Here is a 22,381-nt window from a genome sequence, read left to right on the forward strand (position 1 = left end):
TTATATCTATGCTTTTAAACTATTAGTTTAACCATCTAGGAAATTTAAAATTACTCTGTTCTTTGTAAATTTAATATAACCAAGATTAACTTCATGAAGAATGATAAAATCAATGACAGATCTAAGAACAATTAAGACCATGTATTTGTATTACATATTTCAAAAAACATGCATAGCTAAGTAGATAGAAATATACCTCTTCTAACGTTTGTCTTTTTCTATTAAAAAAACCAAACCCATACCTCTGTCTGTTTAAATGGAAGGCTATGGCTACACTACGTAGGAGATTATCTGTGTGGAACAGAAGACAGAAAGATATGACCTGAACATTTAAATTTGATATTGGGACTGTGGCTTTAGATGTCAGCAGTATATCTTCTAATTAAGAGCAATGGCACTTCTTCCCTAGTGGTATGTAGTTCTTCACGAAGAAACAACATCTCTTATCCTCAAAGCTAAAGGCAGTGGAAAGCTTCAGCATGTACCTGTACTTCTGCGATCCTTTGCAGCTCAATGTGTATTTTGTATTAATCCTATAAGGCAATTTTGTTGGAATTTAGTATGCTCTGATTTAGCCTACAGATTACATTCTGCAGCAGAAAAATTACCATCAGACAAAGTCCTTAATACCAGAAGTAAAACCATAAATCTTAGCCGTATTTTTCACAACAAATTTCAAAACAAAACCAAATTAGAAAAAAATAATAAAAAAAACCTCCACAAATAACACCACCATTGGGGCCTAAACAAAGAAGTAAAAGTGAAAAAGAAAGTCCAGTTTCTGTACAGAAAACAGCAATGCAGGAGAGGGTAACACTTGTTAATTAGCTGCTCTTTTAATGATCCATTAATATAACAAGATACTTCTTTAGTGTTAATGATACTGTAATGTTCCCTGGGCTTATGCATATTCATGATTAAAATATGTCTTTATCTAAACCATTTGCTCCCTGATTCTGGAGTCCTTACTTTATATGTATTTGTCATTTCTGCATGCAATAGGTGTTAGCACTTCTAGCAGGAAGTTAGTATGGAACCACCACCAGTGACTCCTTGTATTTATGTTGCCAGTCTCCTAAAATACTAATATACTGAAGTCTTCAGTTCGTAGCTGCTGATGAATACAGAACAGCAGCCTGTGAGGGTGGCTAAATTCATGATGCCATCTTACGATTTTAAGCAATTTATAACTAGACAATTAATTATCTGTTATTCCTGCCTATACTTTCATACTTGTTCCTACTGAACTTTCTGTGGACAGCAAAGTTATGTTCACGTGACTATCTTGGACACTGTTATTTACATTCCAAAACTATTTTGCTTGAATAGCATATATTCTTGAGGGCATGGCTGCCATCCAGAAGGACCTTGACAGAAAATCGCCAACAGGAACATCTTCCTTGGGAAGGCAGAACCTTGCGGGGTGCAGGCCAGGGCCAGCAGCACCAGGGAGCAGCTCTGGGGGATGGCCCTGGTGGGCAGTAAGGGATTATCCCCTCTACACTGTGTTCATCAGACCACACCAGGAATATCACCCCGCATGCAGGAAAGACACCAACAAACTGGCTGGAGGTCAAAGGAAGCCACTAAGACTGCGGGCCTGGAGCCCTTGCCTTGCAAGAGGCTGCAGTACCAGGGATGGTTCAGCTGGGAGGAGGGACGGCTTCAAGGTCACCCAACGGCATCCCTGGCACTGACAGAATTTGTCTTGGTGTGAGTGTCTGCCCCAAATCAGCTGCTCACCTGGTTTTTTTTGGTAGTAACAGACTCGTTGCCTCTTTCCGCTCAATCCTTAATGACTTTCCATTCATCAGTTCATCAGTCCAATTAATTTATGCCTTGTTTATGATTTCCTGTTACAAAGAACATTTCCCTGTTCCTTACACCTTTCCAATCTCCTATCTTTTTATTATTTCCCATGACTACCCAATTTCCTAATGCCCATATATCACCACAAAGGCTGAGAAAAACATAGAAAATGAAGACCCAGCAGATGCTGCCGAAGAGACCTGTACATTAAGTCAATTGCTATTATATCATTGTTTGTATCTACACCACGAAGTGAATGCAAATTGAGTACCTACTAACTCCCATAAAGTTAATTTTACACTCATGAAACAGTCTATAAGGATTTAACCACACAATTTCCCCTCTACTATAAATTGTGCAAAATCAGAGGAGCTTGCTAAAGTGATTTTTCTTCCATTCTGTATGCCAAGGCTGATACAAAGGATATAGCACAAAATAATTTTGCTAACATTATTTTGCATAGTTTCTCATGGATGTTTAAGCACACAGAGATCCTGAAGAAAACTAAATGACTGAGCTATATCTGCATATGATATGAGTGGAAATTTCCAGCCATACGTTGAAATGTGGATTTGGTTAAATACAACACCAAGCAAGCACGTTTGTTAACACAATTAAAACAGTTTTTTGGAAGAAAAAAAATAAATGCCTACATAAGTCAGCAAAGACATATTTCTATACTATAAACTTTTTTTTTTACAGTAGCAATTTAAATTAAAATACAGTTCTGTTTTCTGAAGTTCAAAAAAGCCTATGCTATGCGCTAAACTTAGCAGACTAAAGGTTCAGAAACAAGGGGATAGAAAAAATACCTGCCCAATATACAGTATTTTGTCTTTACAATTTTTCTTTCTCTCCCCTTCATTGCTCCTTTTCAAGCAATTTGATCAAAGCAGACCATTAATTCATCTTGTTGGATTTTGAAACCACAAAAAGCAAGTAATTTGTAATTAATCCTTAAAAATCACTCACTATTACTGACAATACTATACCTATTTCAGATATCAGGCTTCCAACAAATCCACCAGCTTAAGACAAAGAGGTAGAATAGGTCAATTTATTTTTTTTTTTGGAGGAGGCCTGGAAGGAAGTGGGGAACAGAGAAATAAAAAGCTCATAGAGCTGCTTCTGGAATAAATCACTCCTATATTTTCTTCTCTATAGGTTAAAACCAAAGAGATGAAAATTCATACACACATATTCCAAACTCTGTGGATCTAAATTCACGATACACCAACCACTGTACTTTCTAAAAAGACACAGAGTATCCAATATACCTTGCAGGTCCTTAAGCACATTTCTTAATATATTTAAAAAATAAACTATTTGATTGTTTTAGATTCATATATGGAAGCCAGAATGCTTCATCAAGAGTAATGTAAAAAGATGAAAAATCCTTCTATAACCTATTTTATCACAATTCTGGATTAAATCATAGAGAGGTAAAGGCAAAAGAAGCCTTCATCTCTGATGAAAATAACACAACTGGTCAGCAATGCTTGCAGGAATAAAAATCACATCATAACTTTCTTACAACACAAAAATGCAACAGACTTTTTCCTACAAGATGGGAAAGAAGTAAAAATTCTCATAATGTAGAATTGCATCTAGAATTTTCAGTGGCAAGTGAAGGAACTGGCTCTGAGTACTTAGACCTACATTAAACCCATCTTTTGCTCCCCATAAATTCTCAGTAAAATTCTTGGTCCAGGTCTTAGTCCAGAAGTTGCATGATGGGCAAGGTATACAGCATCTGAATCATAGAATCATAGAATACTTTTGGGTGGAAGGGACCTTTAAAGGTCATCTAGTCCAACCCCCCTGCAATGAGCAGGGACATCTTCAACTAGAGCTCCGTCCAACCTGTCCTTGAATGTTTCCAGGGATGGGGCATCTATCACCTCTCTGGGTAACCTGTTCCAGTGCTTCATCACTCATACTGTAAAAATTTTTTTCCTTATATCTAGTTTAAATCTTCCCTCTTTCAGTTTAAAGCCATTACCCCGTTCTATCACAACAGGTCCTACTAAAAACTTAGTCCCATCTTTCTTTTAAGCCCCTTTTAAATACTGAAAAGCCGCAATAAGATCTCCCCGGAGCCTTTTCTCTGCAACAAACCCAACTCTTTCAGCCTGTCTTCATACGATAGGTGTTCCAGCCCTCTGACCACTTCTGTGGTGCTCCTCTGGACACACTACAACAGGCCTTTCCTGAGCTGAGGGCTACAGAGCTGGATGCAGTACTCCAGCTGGGGTCTCACGAAAGCAGAGTAGAGGAGCAGAATCCCCTCCTATGACCTGCTGGACATGCTTCTTTCGATGCAGCTCAGGATGCAGTTGGCTTTCTGGGCTGCGAGTGCACATTGACAGCTCATGTCCAGCTTTTTACCTGCCAGTACCCTCAAGTCCTTCTTGGCAGTGCTGCTCTCAATCCCTTCATCCCCCACCCGGTATTGATACTGGGGGTTGCCCTGACCCAGATGCAGAACCCTGCACTTGGCCTTGTTGAACCTCATGAGTTCAACCATCATTTACCAGCAGCCCTGGGAAACCAGCGAGGTCTCAGTTGACTGGCGGCTAGCAAATGTGACACCCATCCACAAGAAGAGCCACAAGGAGGATCCGGGGAACTACAGGCCTGCCAGTCTGACCTTGGTGCCTGGGAAGATTATGGAACAGACCATCCTGAGTGCCATTATGTGGCACATGAAGGACAACGAGGTGATCTGGCCCAATCAGCATGGGTTCATGAAAGGCAGGTCCTCCTTGACAAACCTGATCTCCCTTTATGACAGAGTGATCCACTTGGTGGATGATGGAATGGCTGTGGATGTTGTTTACCTGGACTTTAGTAGAGCCTTTGATATGGTTTCCCACAGCATTGTCCTGGAGAAAATGATTGCCCATAGCTTGGACAGGTGTACTCTTCAGTGGGCAAAAAATTGGCTGGATGGCTGGGCCCAGAGGGTGGCGGTAAATGGAGTTAAATCCAGTTGACAGCCAGTCATGAGTGGTGTTCCCCATGGCTCAGTACTGGGGCCAGTTTTGTTTAATATCTTTATCAACGATCTGGATGAGGGGATCGGGTGCACCCTCAGTAAATTTGCAGATGTCACCAAGTTGGGCAGGAGTGTCAATCTGCTTGAGGGTAGGAAGGCTTTACAGAGGGATCTGGACAGGCTGGTTCGATGGGCCAAGGCCAATGGTATGAGGTTCAACAGGGCCAAGTGCCGAGTCCTGCACTTGGGTCACAACAACCCCATGCAGCATTACAAGCTTCGGGAAGAGTGGCTGGAGAGCTGCCCAGCAGAAAAGGACCTGGGGGCGTTTGTCGACTGCTGTTGAATATGAGCCAGCAGCGTGCCCAGGTGGCCAAGGCCAACAGCATCCTAACTTGTATCAGGAATAGTGTGTCCAGCAGGATTATGGAAGTGACCATCCTCATGTACTTGGTGCTGGTGAGGCCCCGCCTCAAGTAATGTGTCCCGTTTTGGGCCCCTCACTCCAAGACATGGACGTGCTGGAGTGTGTCCAGAGAAGGGCAATGAAACTGGTGAGGAGTCTGGAGAACAAGTCTTACGAGGAGCGGCTGAGGGAGCTGGGGTTCTTTAGCCTAGAGAAAAGGCAGCTGAGGGGAGTCCTTATCACTCTTTACAACTACCTGAAAGGAGGTTGTAGCAAGGTGGGAGTGGGTCTCTTCTCACAAGTAACAGGTGATAGGACAAGAGGAAATGGTCTCAAGTTGCACCAGGGGAGGTTTAGATTGGGTATTAGGAAAAATTTTTACACTGAAAGGGTTATTAAGCATTGGAACAGGCTGCCCAGGGAAGTGGTGGTATCATCATCCCTGTAGGTATTTAAAAGATGGATAAGCATAGTACTTAGTGATATGGTTTAGTGATGGTTTTTATCAGAGTTAGGTTGATGGTCAGACTAGATGATCTGAAAGGTCCCTTCCAACCTAGACAATGCTATGATTCTATGAGGTTCACACAGAATCACATAATCACAGAATGGTAGGGGTTGGAAGGGACCTTCAGAGATCACCTAGTCCAATCCCCCTGCCAAAGCAGGTTCACCTTGAGCAACAGGTGAGCAACAGGAATGCATCCAGGCAGGTTTTGAATATCTCCAGAGACGGAGACTCCACCACCTCTCTGGGCAGCCTGTTCCAGTGCTCTGTCACCCTCAAAGTAAAGAAGTTTTTCCTCATGTTCCAGATGGAATTTCCTATGTTACCGTTTATGCCCGTTGCCCTTTGTCCTGTAGCTGGTCACCACTGAAAAGAGTCTGGCCCAACTGAAAACTGAATTCAGTACACAGGGTGTGGTCAACAGGTTTATTTCTGTGATCCTTTACAGCATAGGGAAAACTTACCTCTGCATAAAAAGAACTTTCTTAGGAGTGAGTACTAAACGAATTCCTGGAGGGATGACATCCCACCCTCCTTCTTATCTAGACCTCACTTTCTTCTGGTCCTAATGCATATTCATTCCTATCTTTAGTAGGAATTTAGTAATGATAATAAATATTTATCATTATTTATCATATACAATAATTTAGTAATGATAATAAATACCTATCATAGTATATTCATATTAAAAAAAGAAGATTGTTCCAGTGCCCACACCATTCCACCTAAGGAAGAGGGAAGAGCAAATATCATTGCTACTGAAGAAGACGAGGTAAGACTGACATAGGGCAAAAACCTACATGGAATAGAAATAAGCTTCCCATTCAAATAGTAATCTCTCTGTAGAAAGATAAATAACTAATACTCTTTGGATAAGAAATTGTAGGCATAAGAGGTTGTACAAGATGATGCAAAAATTCAATACATTTATTTTGAAAGCACACTCCAGCAACAGCCTTTGTGTATCCGAAAAAGCATTACAGTGGATTGTCATTTCAAGGCTAGATATTATATGTCCTATATCTTGTAGCAAAATTTTTATGGTAAACCCAGTGTTAAGACTCTACCAGTAATCTTTCACTGCTTGCTTTCCCAAAAGTCTGCAAAAAATCTGGTATGATCAGACTGACAAACATCTTGTTATAAGGCATAATGGAGTACAGCCAACATACTTGGATACAGGCCTGCACTACTAATCTGAAAGCTACAAGTAAGAGAAGCCATGGAAAACATACAAGAACAAAACTAAAGCTGACTTGAATGTATTCTTCAAATAAGGATTTAATAAGACAATTATGGAACGTTAATTGAAAATGCCAACAGATTAAACACATTCATCATGATTTAACAATTCAGTATGTGGCAACTGGTTATTGAAACCACATTGTACTTAATGGCACTGCGATTGAGGATAAGCAATTTAGGACTTATTCTGATTCTGTGGTCATCCATTTTCAAGTAATTACTGTTCTAAATCTAGATATTAGAAGCAGAGAAAATGCTACAAAACTGTTCTGCAAGCAGCCACTTGATTCTGATCTCATATGGGCTTTAGCTAGGTCTACAAATCAACTTGTTAATGTCTTTATCCAAGCATGGAAACATGAGTTTTGTCTATAGGCATGCTTGTTCAAAGTCCATTCTGAAAGTTTAAGCTCTTGAACACCATCACTGTAAGCTTCACGGCAACTATGAGATAAGGACCACATTAACACTCTTAAAAAATGCAAAAAAAAAAAAAAAAGAAAAAAAGAAAAAAGAAGGAAAGGCAAGAGACCTAGGGAAAGGGAAAAAGACGTTCAGGCACTGACAGTCAAGATGTTAGAATCCATGCCTTCTGATCGTTGGTGTAAACCATCCGCAAGTGCTTTTTGCTGATACTGAAATTGCCAGTGTCCTACTTAACACAGTTCAGGAGCAGGAGTTTCCAAACCCCTTCATCAGTGTCCTAGACTGGAGGCAACTCAATAAACCAGGTCAGTATATGATGGCACACATGACAGCTAGGAAATATGCAGGCATACAGACTTACTTTTAGGTCAGAAAACTAAATTTAGACTCTGAACCCTGCCAGTGACTTTTCAGTAGTACAATTTTTCTAGGAATAATGCCCTGGCACAGCTTAGAGTGACCCAAAAAGGAAAAAGTTGAAGCATTTCTAACATTCTCTAATCCCTCCGATGTGCCACCTCTCCCTTAGATAGTCAAAGCTCCCTTGGCTGGATGCTCTAGCCCTCATCCTCTGGAGGCAGCCTGGGCCCATGTGAACAGGGAATGAAAAAAAAATAATCCCCCTTTCATTTGCAGTGGTGCTGAGAGGCATTGACAAAGGGTGGAGGACTGCAGGCAGAGTCCCTATTAACTGTAAGAGGCAGCGTTGATCCCAAAATCTCTATGGCTGTATTTAGTGATGCTAAGAAAGCTCTGTACAACTGGGAAGCAAGAGCAGTGTTCTTCAAAAGCATCACAGGCCCTATTCAGAAGTCTCTTTATAACTACTGGAAAAGCAAAACTGAAAGAATAAGATGTGACTTGTTCCTCTAGTCTGTTTCAGACAGATTAGTAGTGAGCATTTGCTAAAATGGCTACGTCACTTCAGACTTCTGAGACTCATGTTGCAAAAACGGCATCTAAATAGGCATATGCCTAAATAGATGTTATAAAGAGGTATGTATGTCTACCCATATCTGCAATTAGCTATATATGTCATATATGTATCCTATATATACATAGAAACAAAGAAGGAAAATTAACAGAACTTCAAAGATATACCAGCCTAACACAGAAATATGAAGGTATGAGGAATGGTAAACATGCAAGCAGCTGAAGCTATGCAACCACATTTTTTGCTAGAGTGATCAGTTAATATTTGCAAGATAGAAAATCAGCAAACATTGGCCTAGCAGTATAAAAAAGGTATTCTTAGTCAAGGATGTAATTTAAGTCCAACAAAAAGGAGGACTTTCCTCCAAAATGTTTAAATGAGCTGCTAGTTTCATCATCACTAGTTTTATGATTATAGCTCTCTTCACTCATGCTTTGCCTTCTATAGAACAACTCAAAGTGAAATTCAGGACCTCAGGTAGAGAACGAAGTTTGGAATACCTCAGATCTTCCTTGATAGAGAACTTTAATATTATTCTTTCGTCTATTGATTGGCATCTATTAAGCATCTATTGATGCTTACCATTCACCCATTGTACTTTAATTAACAAATTTCATTAAAATTATTATATAAATTTTGCCAATGATATAAAAAAGGGGAAATGCTCATTTTAATCATGAGACCTTATAAAAAAGTGATGTTGACTTCTTGCTTTGAAAAGCTAGAACTATACATATTTTGAATGTAACAACTCTTCTTAACTGATTTCCTTCATGAACTATTTGCACTACAGTTGCAATTTACAGTTTCAAAAGACCTTTATTAAAATGCACAGAAGCAAGACTTGCACACATAAAGAGCATCCCCATATTGTATTAGTGCAAAATAAGCTACTAGTTACCTGAATTACGCTCATGTAGAGTGAAAACAGTGTAATGCAAAAAGAGTTTCCAGTACTTCAGTGAAGCAAACAGAAAAGCTACTTAATCTGATGGAAACTAAGGAAATCTTCAGTTGTAGGGAAGGGGTATCTGGAATAGATATGAATAAATTTAACTCTGTTTAAGTACTGTGGTAGACCAAACAGTGTCCTATATCATTACACAAACAATGGCTTAGTTGTGTTTCAATTTTTCATTTTCCTAATGTGGGCAAGACTAATAACTCAATCTTTCTAAAAACAGCCTCCTTTCCTTCTGCGTCAACTCCAGCACTAGATAGAGTCACAGGACAGTTTTGGCAGCTGTGGGACCTGGATTCAAAGCTTTGGAATGTAATCTTTTTTTTTGTTCTGAGCAGTGGTGTCTTGATTGGCTTTCTAACAGAAAAAGAAAAATATAGGAACAGTTAGGGATCCAAAACATTCAACGGTCATGCTTCTTTTTTTTTAAAGGGATGTAAATAATATCATTACAACGCAATCAGAAAAATGGACAATAAAGCATTAGAACCTTTTGGTATCTGAATACTTGTAGACATTTAGAATTAAAGCAAGTGGAAAACACCAATGGTCCATCCTGCTATTTGTTTTTGATGATCCACAGATCTCTAAACATATTTGATACTTTCCCTTTTTAAAGCAGGTGAACCTTTAAGATAAAAACCTTGATCTACTTAGAGCAATTTAGTCTGGAGGAAACAGTAACAATTTTTTGGAGTATAGACTGAAAAACATTTCAAAACATTTGTGGCAGGAACTGATTTTCACTGAAAATAGTCCATGCTCCAAACTGCAAGTGGGTGGGAGGAATGTTGAATGAATTATGAGAAAGAAGTTTAACAGAAAAATTTTTTTAAAGATTCTTATGATATAGTAAAGAACTTGACAATTATCAATTGTGTGAAGAGTAACACAAAGGATGATGTTGCCCATTAAAATCAGAATACGACGCATCAGCAGGTGGACAAGTGATTTTTCTGAACTGATGAAACAGCTGAGGCAGGTAACATGGAAGAAGACAAGCCCACTATCTGCGGTCAAGTTTCCATTTCACTGGAAAAACTGAAAGGTATACTTTAAAGGTATGGCGCTCTCCCACAGGAATGATGTTTAATTTGTGGACTAGGGGCGCCTCTTGTTCTGACGAAAACAAGTGGTTATGGTATGAAAGTGAACTTCACAAACCACGTTCTGCCATGCCATCCAGCTGCCACAGGTGGCCTGTGAGAAGTGCCTGTGCCCTGATTATTTCCCACTGCTTTCCTTACGACCCCAGATAGAGCTCCAGTTTGATTTGGATCTCTCTCAGGGCATTATTTTCCAGAGAACTCTTAAATAATTCCTGGACTCTGGGTGCAAGTAGAACTTCAGGCAGCTCTGCTTTATACCCCAAAAGATTAAGGTCCATGTCATGTTTTTGCCAGGACAGACTCATTATTTTCAAATAATTGGGTTGGCAGCCACATACATGACTGGTTTAGCTTGCATCAGGGGGATATGTTGTCTACAAAGAGCAACTACAAGGTAAGGCTAGTCAGAGAAGAGTCCCTCATATCATCAAAGCTTTTTTCTTTATCTGTCATGTCAGCAGTTACATGGGGCAGGCCCTGTAATTCCTGCTCTGGTAATTTCCCATCCCCAAGGAGCTCAAAGCTGGATTCTGCAGCACCATTTTATAACTGTTTAGAAATACGTGATCTTTAGCTGAGAAGCTTGGAAATTCCTTAGTCAATGGGCTGAGCATCCTCTACTGTTACACTTCAAATAATTCAGAGTACAAAGGAAAAAAAGTATACCCTAAAAAATAGCATAAATAAAATGTTCATGATATTTAAATTCTGAAAATTATCCCCTCCATCTGAAATGCTTAAGCAACACCCTATAAATACCATAATCAACTTTTAAACAGGAAAAAAACAAAGTTTAGACACCTGTCTTAGATTTTCTTCACTGTATACAAGGGCTTGCTTTCATTCTTACTTCATAATGATGTAGAGAAAAACATAATTTAGGAATTGAGAATTTCATACCTCAGTGGCTTTCTTTGAATAATTTTGTTGCTGTAGTCTCAGCTATTGGCTTTGCACAAGACAGAAAATGATAAAAATACAAATCTTCCTCTGGCTTCTGGTAATTCCCGCTCCCTGCCTGCCTCTGAAGTTAATGAAGGTAGAGGTACAACAATTGACTTGGGGTTTAGCGCTTATATTGAAATGGAAACTCTAAGACCTAATGGCTACAGTATTAAAAGGCTAAATTACATTCTTTTCAAGGATGGAAATATAATTGAAAGATAAGAAAAGCATCTCTGTGAGCCATTTCAATGACCGAGATAAAGCCTACGGATTGTAGAAAAAAGGCATCCACTGTGGCACAGGAAAAAAGGTGACATTTTTTATTTTTCATTGGACATTGACTATCACAAGCTAAGATATTTGGGCTAACTTATACTTCTTAACGCACAAGCTTGCAAACAATTGCTTAGAACTGCCTCTCAAACGGGTAGTGTGAGTATTTCCTCATTAAGCATAATTGCTGTAGTAACTAGTTATAAAAAGTAAAAGCTCTTTTGCTCTCTCCAACTTTTGCTGGGAATTGCAGGGTATTATAGCACTTTAAAGGTGCTAAGACCTTTAAGGCATAGACCCAGAAAGCTATACATGTCCGCTTGCTGACTGTGGCCATTCTCTCATTTATGCTATAAGAGACATATCTGGCACCTCTGGAAAATCATCTCTTCTCCCACATGGTTATGGAGTTATGGGGATATTACTTTTCACATCAGAACTGAGTCAACCTTTTCAGATGCTCTCAGCTACCTGCAGAAATAGTCATACATCATCTTTTTTTGGAAGAGTGACGACACATTTTTCAGACAGTAACTTCTAAATCTGGATCACCAGCCTGAACTTACACAGAAAGCATCAAATCAGCTCATGTCATCATCAAGGGAAAATATAAAGTTTAAAGATTTTTATAAATGATATTTAAGACACTAGCTGCAGAGCTTTCATTGAGGCTCTGTGCACACACTTGTTTCAAAGATAAGCCTACTCTATGTTAGTTACAGGACTCCTAAAAAGGACGAAAGTGGGAGATCTGTTGGGGAAGTATGATAAAAGAGGCTGTTTTCTCTGTGTCTCATTTGTTAGAAAAATACCTTTGCAGTAGATTTTCTCATTAGAAACACCATGATCACAGTGGAAGTCACAGGGAAAAAAAAAAGATTGGTCCTATGAATTGGGAAAGATTGGTCCTGAAATATAGCTTGTGCTTTCTGTTCTGAAAAACTATATCCCTGCCTCTGCAACACTTTTTGTACAATTCCAGCCAAGCTACTTGCAGCATTTTTTCTGACAAATTAGTAATCACGTAGTCTTTGTTCTAGGAGATGCCTTACCTGTTATCTTCAACTTGTTAGACAAAGATGCTGAGCACTCATGATTGCATCTGAGGTCAATAGTTCTCCTCTGAACTTATTGCTATGTCATGTGAGGTGAATTGAAAAAAATGGATCCTTGTGTCTCAGACAGAGCACTTCAGAAAAGTGTGTGCTTTTGACGTTAATGTCTGTCAGCCTTTGAATCTACATCCGTAAAATAGCAACAATATCCTGTATATGCCACAGAAATTTAGGAAAATAAATTCACTAATATTTAAGAAACAGAAATTTAGAATAAGTGCCACAGAAAAACCCTTGTTGAAATTAATGCTTGTCTTCGAAATAAAGTCTGCACAGCGCACAGCAAACAAGTCATGAGACCACACATACATTTAAAATATTTCAGGCAAAATGCAGAAAAGTAACTTCAAGCTCTTCCGTACCACCTGTTCCCTACTGAATCAGTCATGTATAGAAAACAGTATGTGCTTCTGTAGTTGAAGATGGTATCATAAAGAGATTAGGTTGGAATAAAAGTTCCTTAAGTCATACCTAAACGAAGAGTGCAAAGTCATATTTTCTGCGCAATATTCTTTCAGTGTAGCTGTGTTTTCATACCTACATAGCTGCACAGACAGATCACAGGAATGACACAGCATAATAGTAGTAGTAGTAATAATAATAACAACAACAACTAAAATAATAAATAAATAAATAATAAAATAAGAACGCTACCTTGAAGTCAACTCTATGAATAATTTGCATACTACTTTCTGCTTGTGTGAACACAGTAACGATGCGCTTATAAACAGGTATAAGACCAGCACAACTCAGAAAACAACAAATCAGTTCACTTGTACTGACAAAATGGTAATTAAATGTTGCTTGCTTCTCTGAACCACTGAGAATTTTCAGCCATACCTCCTTGATGAGTGGATGAGTGGAATGAGCAGAAGACTGGAACTTTCTGTTCAATTAATCTTTATTGTCCTGGCAGTAAAGCTGTTGCTTGAAACAATTCTGAACTGCCATAAAATTACTCACAGTAGTAGAACAAAGCGTTGATTTTGCCTGATCTGAAATATCTTTTAGCAGTTGTAAAGCAGTAAGGATAACTTGTCTGAGAGCAGATGGATTAGCACAAACATGGTGGATTATTAAATACCTTCACTGCTTTTGTTAACTGGATTTTTTGACCTGAGCGACAAGACTTATCAAAAGACTTCCACCCCATCCTTCCAAAGTCCTAGCTTTACATGCTCCCACCAACGATAATTGGCTAACATTCACTCATGCACTAAGAAAGGTAGCTTCATGCATTGCCCTCTGAGGCTATGAGAAAATGTTGATTAAAAAGTCAATAAGGACGGCTGTGCCAACACTTAATTATTCTAGAATTACTTTCTTTTTCTTTTCCTACCCTACAGAGTCTTTATTTTGAACTTTAATCCCTAAAATACATTACCAAGTCATGGTAATATCAGATGCTAATGCACCACCACTTCTGTTAAACCACAATGTGTTGGACATCATAATACATTAGCCCTTGAAAATATCAGACCTATAAATGTAATGCAGTTTAAAATCAGCTGGCTTGCTTTATTTCATGTCAAAGCATGATTAAGCATGACTCCTGAGTTCTTTACTTCCACATTCTTTTCTTCAAAAATATCAGAGAACTAGCTGCTAGACAGATGTGAAATCCTTCAGGCCTGAAGTAAATGTCTTGCCAGCCAGATATGGAAGACAGTGAACATATATTTTTCGTAAAACTGTTTTCCATGTTTGTTACATTCCTTGGTGCATTTTATAAAATTATTCTTTTCAAATCATTATTTATTTTTTACACAACCTGTGAATTTAACTTTACTCATTCGTATTTAATAAAAAATAAACTATTTTTGCATGTGAAAATCAAACAATGGTGGTAACTTAGATTGTCAAAATTCTGAATGAGAAAAATTCTCATTAGGTAGCGAATGATTAATCTATGCTTCTTTTGAAAAAGTTTGCCCTGAAGATAATGAAACCTCATATGCATTTGACACCCATCCTATGAATAAGTCTTTATTTACATGGAGTTTCCAATATTTTTAGGGTGCCATTTTTATGTAGCATATCTAATTTTGTAACTTTCCACAAATTAGTGAAGCAGAATGAAAGACCGATTACAAAAATCTGTATTTCTGCAAACATTTCTGATCAAATATTTTAGAATAATAGAAGATTCCTACCGGGTCTTCTGTTTTGTGGTTATTCAGCAAATCAGATAGGAAATCATCATGAAGACTTTCTCTCCGAATCAATGTAAATTCACGTAGGAAAACTGCTCCTTGATTTTGGTCTCCACAAACCTAGAAGGAAAACATGATATTAGGAAAAGTAAAGTTGTAATTTTGTCATAGTGACAATCACAATATCCAGATAAATCAGACTGGAATATTAAAATGTCCATTAATGGTCCCTTGCCTTCCATTGCTAAACTCATTCTAACTGGTCAGCGTTGCTATTAGTGAAAACAAAGACATGCATTTAAAGAAAGTCAATAAGTTAATGAATAACTGCCATTTACATGAGATTCTGTTGTAAAATAAGTTTCTATGCTGTTACTTACAGCTATAAGGCAGTTAACAGTTAAAACCTCTTTTGTGAAATGAATTAATATTTAAAGTTTATTTTACTGTTTGGAACAGATCAAGTTTGTCCAGCATTTTGACTGCTCTATCATAACAAGTTAGGGTGCAAAACTTCTAAGGGACAGAAAAAAAATGTATATATATAACTGTGGCTAGCAAACTTAAACATGCACAAGCATTCAAAATCATTTAAACTAACTTTACACTTTTTTTTTTAAGTTTAGGAAGATATATAAGCTACTTGAGAAAGAGGTTGTTTCTTCAGCTAGTTCTAACCAATGCTTGTCAAAACATCCTAGGTACTATTATGGCATTGTTATAGTGTTTGGAAATAAATAATCAAAACAAATCCACATCATTCTTCATGGTCCCACGTCCTTTTATTCTTTGGTTATTCAAGCCTAAGAATGATTTTTTTTTTTTTTTTTAGGTATAAAGTACACTTTAAATGTTGGAAACTGGTGAAATACGGGGGAGGATTTTTTACATATTAATGGAATATCTTGCTTTTCATTAGATTGATTACAAAGAATTCTGCTACAGGTGAAATATCCATAATGGTTGTTAGCAGTAAGAAATAGGGGGTATATTATCAACTGGAAATCTAGTCGATTTTTATGTTTTTAGCACTTCACAACATATTTTGAAGGTGACTCAGCTTGAGAGAATAGTATGTTTTATCGTAGGGTCGGAAGGAGGATCCAGGGAACTACAGGCCTGTCAGCCTGACCTCGGTACCAGGAAAGATCATGGAGAGGATCAACTTGAGTGAGCTCTCACGGCAAGTGCAGGGCAGCCAAGGGATCAGGGCCAGCCAGCATGGGTTTAGGAAAGGAAGGTCCTGCTTAACCAACCTGATCTCTTTCTATGACCATGTGACCCGCCTTCTGGATGCGGGGAAGGCTGTGGACGTTGTCTGTCTGGACTTTAGTAAGGCCTTTGACACCGTCCCCCACAGCATTCTCCTGGAGAAGCTGGCGAACCATGGCATAGACAAGTGTACTCTTCGCTGGGTTAAAAACTGCCTGGATGGCCGTGCCCAGAGAGTTGTGATTAGTGGGGTGAAATCCTCTTGGCGGTCGGTCACCAGTGGTTTCCCTCAGGGCTCAGTTTTGGGGCCAGTTTTGTTTAATATCTTTATCAATGATCTGGATGAGGGGATTGAGTGCACCCTCAGTAAGTTTGCAGACGACACCAAACTAGGTGGCAGTGTTGATCTGCTTGAGGGTAGGAAGGCTCTACACAGGGACCTGGACAGGCTGGATCGATGGGCCAAGGCCAACTGTATCAGGTTTAATAAGGCCAAGTGCCGGGTCCTGCATTTCGATCACAACAACCCCAAGCAACGCTACAGGCTTGGGGAAGAGTGGCTGGAAAGCTGCCCAGCAGAAAAGGACCTGGGGGTGCTGGTGGACGGCCAGCTTAACATGAGCCAGCAGTGTGCCCAGGTGGCCAAGAAGGCCAACAGCATTCTGGCTTGTCTCAGGAATAGCGTGGCCAGCAGGAGCAGGGAAGTGATCGTGCCTCTGTACTCGGCACTGGTGAGGCCTCACCTCGAGTGCTGTGTTCAGTTCTGGGCCCCGCTGTACAAGAGGGACATTGAAGTGCTGGAGCGTGTCCAGAGGAGAGCTACCAGGCTGGGGAGGGGTCTGGAGACCAGGTCATATGAGGAGAGGCTGAGGGAGCTGGGCATGTTTAGCTTGGAGAAGAGGAGGCTGAGGGGAGACCTCATTGCCCTCTACAACTACCTGAAAGGAGGTTGGAGAGAGGTGGGTGTTGGCCTCTTCTCCCAGGTGAATAATGACAGGACCAGAGGAAATGGTCTGAAGTTGTGGCAGGGGAGGTTTAGATTAGGTGTTAGGAAGAATTACTTTACCGAAAGAGTGGTCAGGCACTGGAACAGCCTGCCCAGGGAGGTGGTTGAGTCACCATCCCTAGAGGTGTTTAAGAAACGTCTAGATGTGGCATTTCAGGGCATGCTCTAGTGGCAGAGATTGTAGGTTGTTTGGTTGGACTCGATGATATCAAAGGTCCTTTCCAACCATGAAGATTCTATGATTCTATGATCAAAATGGCTAAGTAAGAATATCTTGTATTTTTGACAACAGAGACTGCAACTCTAGTATGAATTAGGCAGATTAACAATCATAAAGAATTTATTTATATGAGATACTGACTTATCTTCCTATACACACGCATGGTAATTGTGGAGTTTGGAGTTTCTGGTTATCTTTTTCTGTTTCTCCATCTAAAGGAAATGATACTATAATCAGGAATGGTAGATAACGGTGTTTCCTCATGTATTGAAGATAAGCATAAGACTTATGAATGGACTGCTGTTATAACTCTCAGGTGCTGTATTACTAAATATATTCTACTAAGAAGAAACCCCATGCTCTGCTGCTTTTATTATGACTCTTTCTTGTAGTCATCCTTCTGCATAGCCAGATGCCATAGTTATCCTGGCTCTACTTATCCCAGCTGAGAAGTTCAGTGAAAAGGAAGGGCCTGGGAGTATCATGAATATGATGTGTAGTGTCCGGGGGGAGGATGAAGTACAGATTTGCCTCGCCACTCCCTACAAGAGAGTTGATATTGCTGTTTGGGAGGAGGCGGTGCTCCCTGCCATCTGGGAAGTGAGATCAGAGCTTCTGCAAAGCTAGTGCGGCTATAATGGGGTGACTAGAAGGAGATGAGCTAATAAAATTTAAGTGGGGGATGGGAATGTCTTAATATGAAGTGGGTAATGGGAAGAAGTAAGAGTCCCTGAATCCAAGCTTTATGCTGGTGACCATAGAAGATGTTTTCTTTGACGTAAGCCTCTTCTCTCCATCAGCAAAATACAGGGCAACTAATTCTTTTGGTCGCTTTGAGCTCCTTTGCTGAAAATTTTAAGTAAAAAAAAAAAAAGAAAAAAAAAGAGCACTTTCCATAAAAGGAACAGAGTTTTACAAGTGTGGTGTTCTAAAATTTATACTTAGCTTCCTGTCTTGTGGGTAACTTTGAGAGACACACCCACTGATATTACTCTTATATTACTGAGTCATGGCAATGAAGAATCCTCAGGGGTGTCAGAGGAAGAAACATGCATTTGTCCAAAAGAAAAAGAAGCCCTGCTACTGTCACATATTCTTTTGTAATAAAAATTATGGTCAAATCATTATGTTACAAATAAAACTGTCCTTGAAATAGCTCGTATTTCATAAAAATGTTTCATCCCAGGAGTGGCAAAAATATTCAACAATAAAAGTTATTTCAAGAAAGGAAATCTGTAGTTCTATTTTAAGTAACAGTCTCTACTTGTGACTGTAAGCACAGTCAGCAAATGTAATGATAAAATTATTATTAATTAGGTTTTCTTACAATTTTGTGCTTCTAATTTCAGAAGTCAAATTACAAACTGTAATAAAGTCACTTCCTCATCCATGATTCACCTTCCTACTTTGCTTTTTTTTCCCCTATACAAATATACCCAGTATCTGCAAAATCTTTTCCTTATAAGAGCAGTCAGCTTCCTGTTATTTCAATTTCTAACTGGTTTTCAAAAAGAAACCATACCTGCTGAAGTACTGTGTTATCTTCCTAAGTCATCGATAGTTAAAGACTTCATAAAGAATGCCTTTGCAGTATCAATAAACTCAATAAAGTATTGCTAACCTTTAAAACTTAACTGTTTAACATATCAATATTAATGCTTTAACTGCTGATAATTACATGGGAGGGAAGTAGATGCCAGAGGCACTATTCAGGAAGAATACACAGACCAAGAGAGCCAAAAAAAGACACTGGGAAACGGAGGACGAAGGAAGAAGGTGAGAAATAAAACAAACAAACAAACAAACAAGAAAAGCAGTAATTAAAGCATGAATTTTTACTATTTTTAATTTTTTTTTTTTTTTACTCAGATAATCCGAATAATAAAATCTTGAAAAAAATGAGAGAACTGAAAAGCATGCAGTAATCTAAATAGGGTTATTTTCATCTTGATTTATAGTGTACACTTTTCTGCTTTGAGCAGTAGTTCCTCCTGGGTTCACTGTAACTCATACATCTGCTGACAAAACATAGCCCTAATAGAGTATGGGCATTGTTACTGAGAGAGCTGGAATCAATCCGCTTAAGATGAGTGTCATTAAATTGAATTAATATCCGGAAAGACTGTTTTCCATTTTTCAAGTTTCCTTAAAGTCTTGGCTACGTATATATCACCATTCCATTCTCTCAGGAAACCTATTATCATTGTTACACAGCCACCACATCTCTCATCTATGTTCCTTCATTTTATGATCAGACAAGTGTAGAAACCAGTCTCCAAAGATAAGGCAACTGAACCCTTCTTAAACAGTGAGCAAACCATACGAAGAAAGAGTGGCGTGGCATAAATCTGACCTTTAGCAGCAACAATCATCTGCAGCAATACGCTGCTTTTCAAGAACCTGCAAACATCATTGAAAACGAGGTTTCGCTAATGCATACTTGAAGATCAACAGCACAGCACCAAAGTTTCTCAGCGCGAGAATACCTCATCTGTGTATTCAGATGCTGAATTGACATTACAAAGGAGAATTTTATGAAATTGAGGTGAGACAAAATTACAGCAAATACCTAAGCAATAATGTTTTTCTCATTTTAGCTGAGTTCCTGTCTCTCTTAGATCAGTGCAAAAAATCAGTTGTTCCATTAGATCCAGTGGTGTGAGCCCATGGCGCAGAAATCTTTGAGGAGCCAGGCAGGCAAATACAGAATTAGAAAATAAAAGACCTAACACAAACCAGAGGGCATAAGGATGCATTCTAGTCCACAGACTCTAATTTTTCTTGTGGTTGGGTACTGTCCCACTGTGGAAGTAACTTCATTAGTTTTGTTGTGACCAGCAAAAAGTAAACTACTAATAATTCTTTCTTAGCAAGGTGTAATAGTGATACTTTGCTGAATTCAAGAGACACAGAAATAACAACACAGGCCAGGAATTTGATGCAAATAACCATGGTACCTTCAATAGCACCTTTCTCAATGCAGAGGCCAAGAGATTCCAACGTATCTCACTCACAAAACAGAAATATCAAATATGGCCTCAAATATTTATAATTATTTATTTGAGCACATCCAAGGACTGGTTTCAAGGTGACAGTTCTTCAGCTGAAGGTTTTCTTATTTTGGATATTCAAAGTCCAAAGCACCCAGAAAATTATTACTAACATCAAAGCTTGAGGCAAAAAAATATGTACTGGTTTGTTCAAAATACTTCTTCTGAGAAAATTATTCTAAAAATCAGGTTCTTTATGCTTATTGGCGTTTTTGAGAGGCCTAGAGTGTATTGACAATGATAAGAAGGATGACTTTTCCTTATTAGTAGTATCATTAGGCATGAATCTCCTGAATCTTATGCCAGAAACAAATTAGAATATGAAGCATATGACAGAAATTAAGATATTAGATAGCAAAAAGGTGGCAATGACATTTATAGTGAGGGATGAGAAATGAAGGCTTTTAAGAAGCCAAGTTATTGTGCAATACCCTTTTTGGTTTAAACTCCATTCTAAACAGCGTAGCTACCTGCCCATGTATTTCATTATTACTCTGAATTACTCTCAATAAAAGCTAACAATGACATTCCACTTTACTGCCTGCACACTTCCAAGTGAAAGAGTGCCACACTTTTACACAGATTACAAGACCTTTACTGCATCCTTCAGCCCTGTAAGATCATGTAAGAGGAAGGGCATACTAGAAGACTCTCAGGTGTGTCTAAGCAGCTGCTAGCTTCCAAATGAACTTGAATAGTACCAGTGGTGCTTCAAGAAAATGTTTAACAAAAACTCAGAGGGAGTTCTGAAATATGAAAATTATTATCGTTGCCTTTAGTCTTCCATGATTTTGTGCTGCACTTTTGATACACATTTTCTTTTTCTTTGTTCTCCAGAATGAAATTAGGATGGGTATATAAGGGTACAAGCCCAATGCCAGGTCCCAAATTAAGAAGCAGTTATAGTCTGGCTCCAAATCTGAAATCTGAAAGCTTTTTGTCCTTACAAACGTCCAAGTAAAAACTGAAAATACACAGGTTTACAGCCTGATTCTGCCACTGTTAGTCATTCTGAACACTTTTCATTCCTCCACGGAGAGCCAGAAAGCTATGCACAATTTAAAATCTATTCTCTGTGTTTCCTTCTGGGAATTTCTTGGGTAAGAGCACACTGTTTTTCAGAGGAATACATGCAAAAGGATATACTGCCCTATTTAATTAAGGACATCACACTCCAAATGCTGTGTTTCTGTATTACACATTAATACACCGGTCCTTCAGAAACATTCAAAATTTTCCAGATTTCCCCCAAAGGGGAATATCCAGGCCCAGGTAATCAGAGCGACTGTGTTAATGCATTTGTAATAGGGTTGATAATTTGAAGCCTTTACTGTCATGAAGTCAGCTCTTGTTTTAAACCAAAGATTAGAAGAAACCATGTCTAATGTGAATTGAGAGATAAAGTAGACTCAAAAACAAAAATCTGATTTTTAGGCAGACGTAGTAATACCTCCAGCTTGTATTTTTCCTTCTCTTTTACCTTTGCGTTCTCACAGGTTGAACTAGGGCCATGAAGCTGACTGTTCTCCCCACGGAAACTGCCTTCCCTTCTATAAAATTTAATTCTGTTTGGATTCAGTCCAAATAAATGGTTTTCTTGCCAAAACAACAACAAGAAAAAAACAAAACCCCCTTTTTTCTTTCATTTCAGTGAGATCAGACAAGATGATTTGTTCCATTTCTACGCTACAGCAACAAAATCAAAGGAAACCGTGGGCTATTGTAGTAAACTTGCCACAGGTAACGAGGTTAAGTTCCCAGTGACCCCATAGCCCAATGATAGATGTGCTTATGTAGGTGTAGATAGCTTTCACATGAGCATCCTGAGCATCTCCATTATTGGCATAGTGGACAGTCACCTACTGGAGTGGTGTCACGGCATATACAGAAAATATTTAACACCACACGAGAAGGCAGGAGAAAACAGGTGATGGTACGTGTGACTCTCAAGCGATCAAAGGAAGTAGAAATATTAAAAGAAAGTAGTCAGATTCTCAGGATGTTCTCTGTG

General features: G+C 38.8%; 1 protein-coding gene across 1 annotated transcript in view; it reads right to left on the bottom strand.

Annotated features, from left to right (window-relative positions):
* Positions 1–22,381, bottom strand: part of ADAMTSL1 (ADAMTS like 1) — a 468,821-nt gene that overhangs the window by 331,897 nt on the left and 114,543 nt on the right. The window contains exon 2 of the mRNA XM_054186241.1: positions 14,883–15,002. Coding sequence (XP_054042216.1) covers positions 14,883–15,002 — 120 coding nt within the window. The remainder of the gene's footprint in view (positions 1–14,882; positions 15,003–22,381) is intronic.

This window comes from Rissa tridactyla, chromosome Z, assembly GCF_028500815.1.
Source record: "Rissa tridactyla isolate bRisTri1 chromosome Z, bRisTri1.patW.cur.20221130, whole genome shotgun sequence".
Lineage (NCBI taxonomy): Eukaryota > Metazoa > Chordata > Aves > Charadriiformes > Laridae > Rissa > Rissa tridactyla.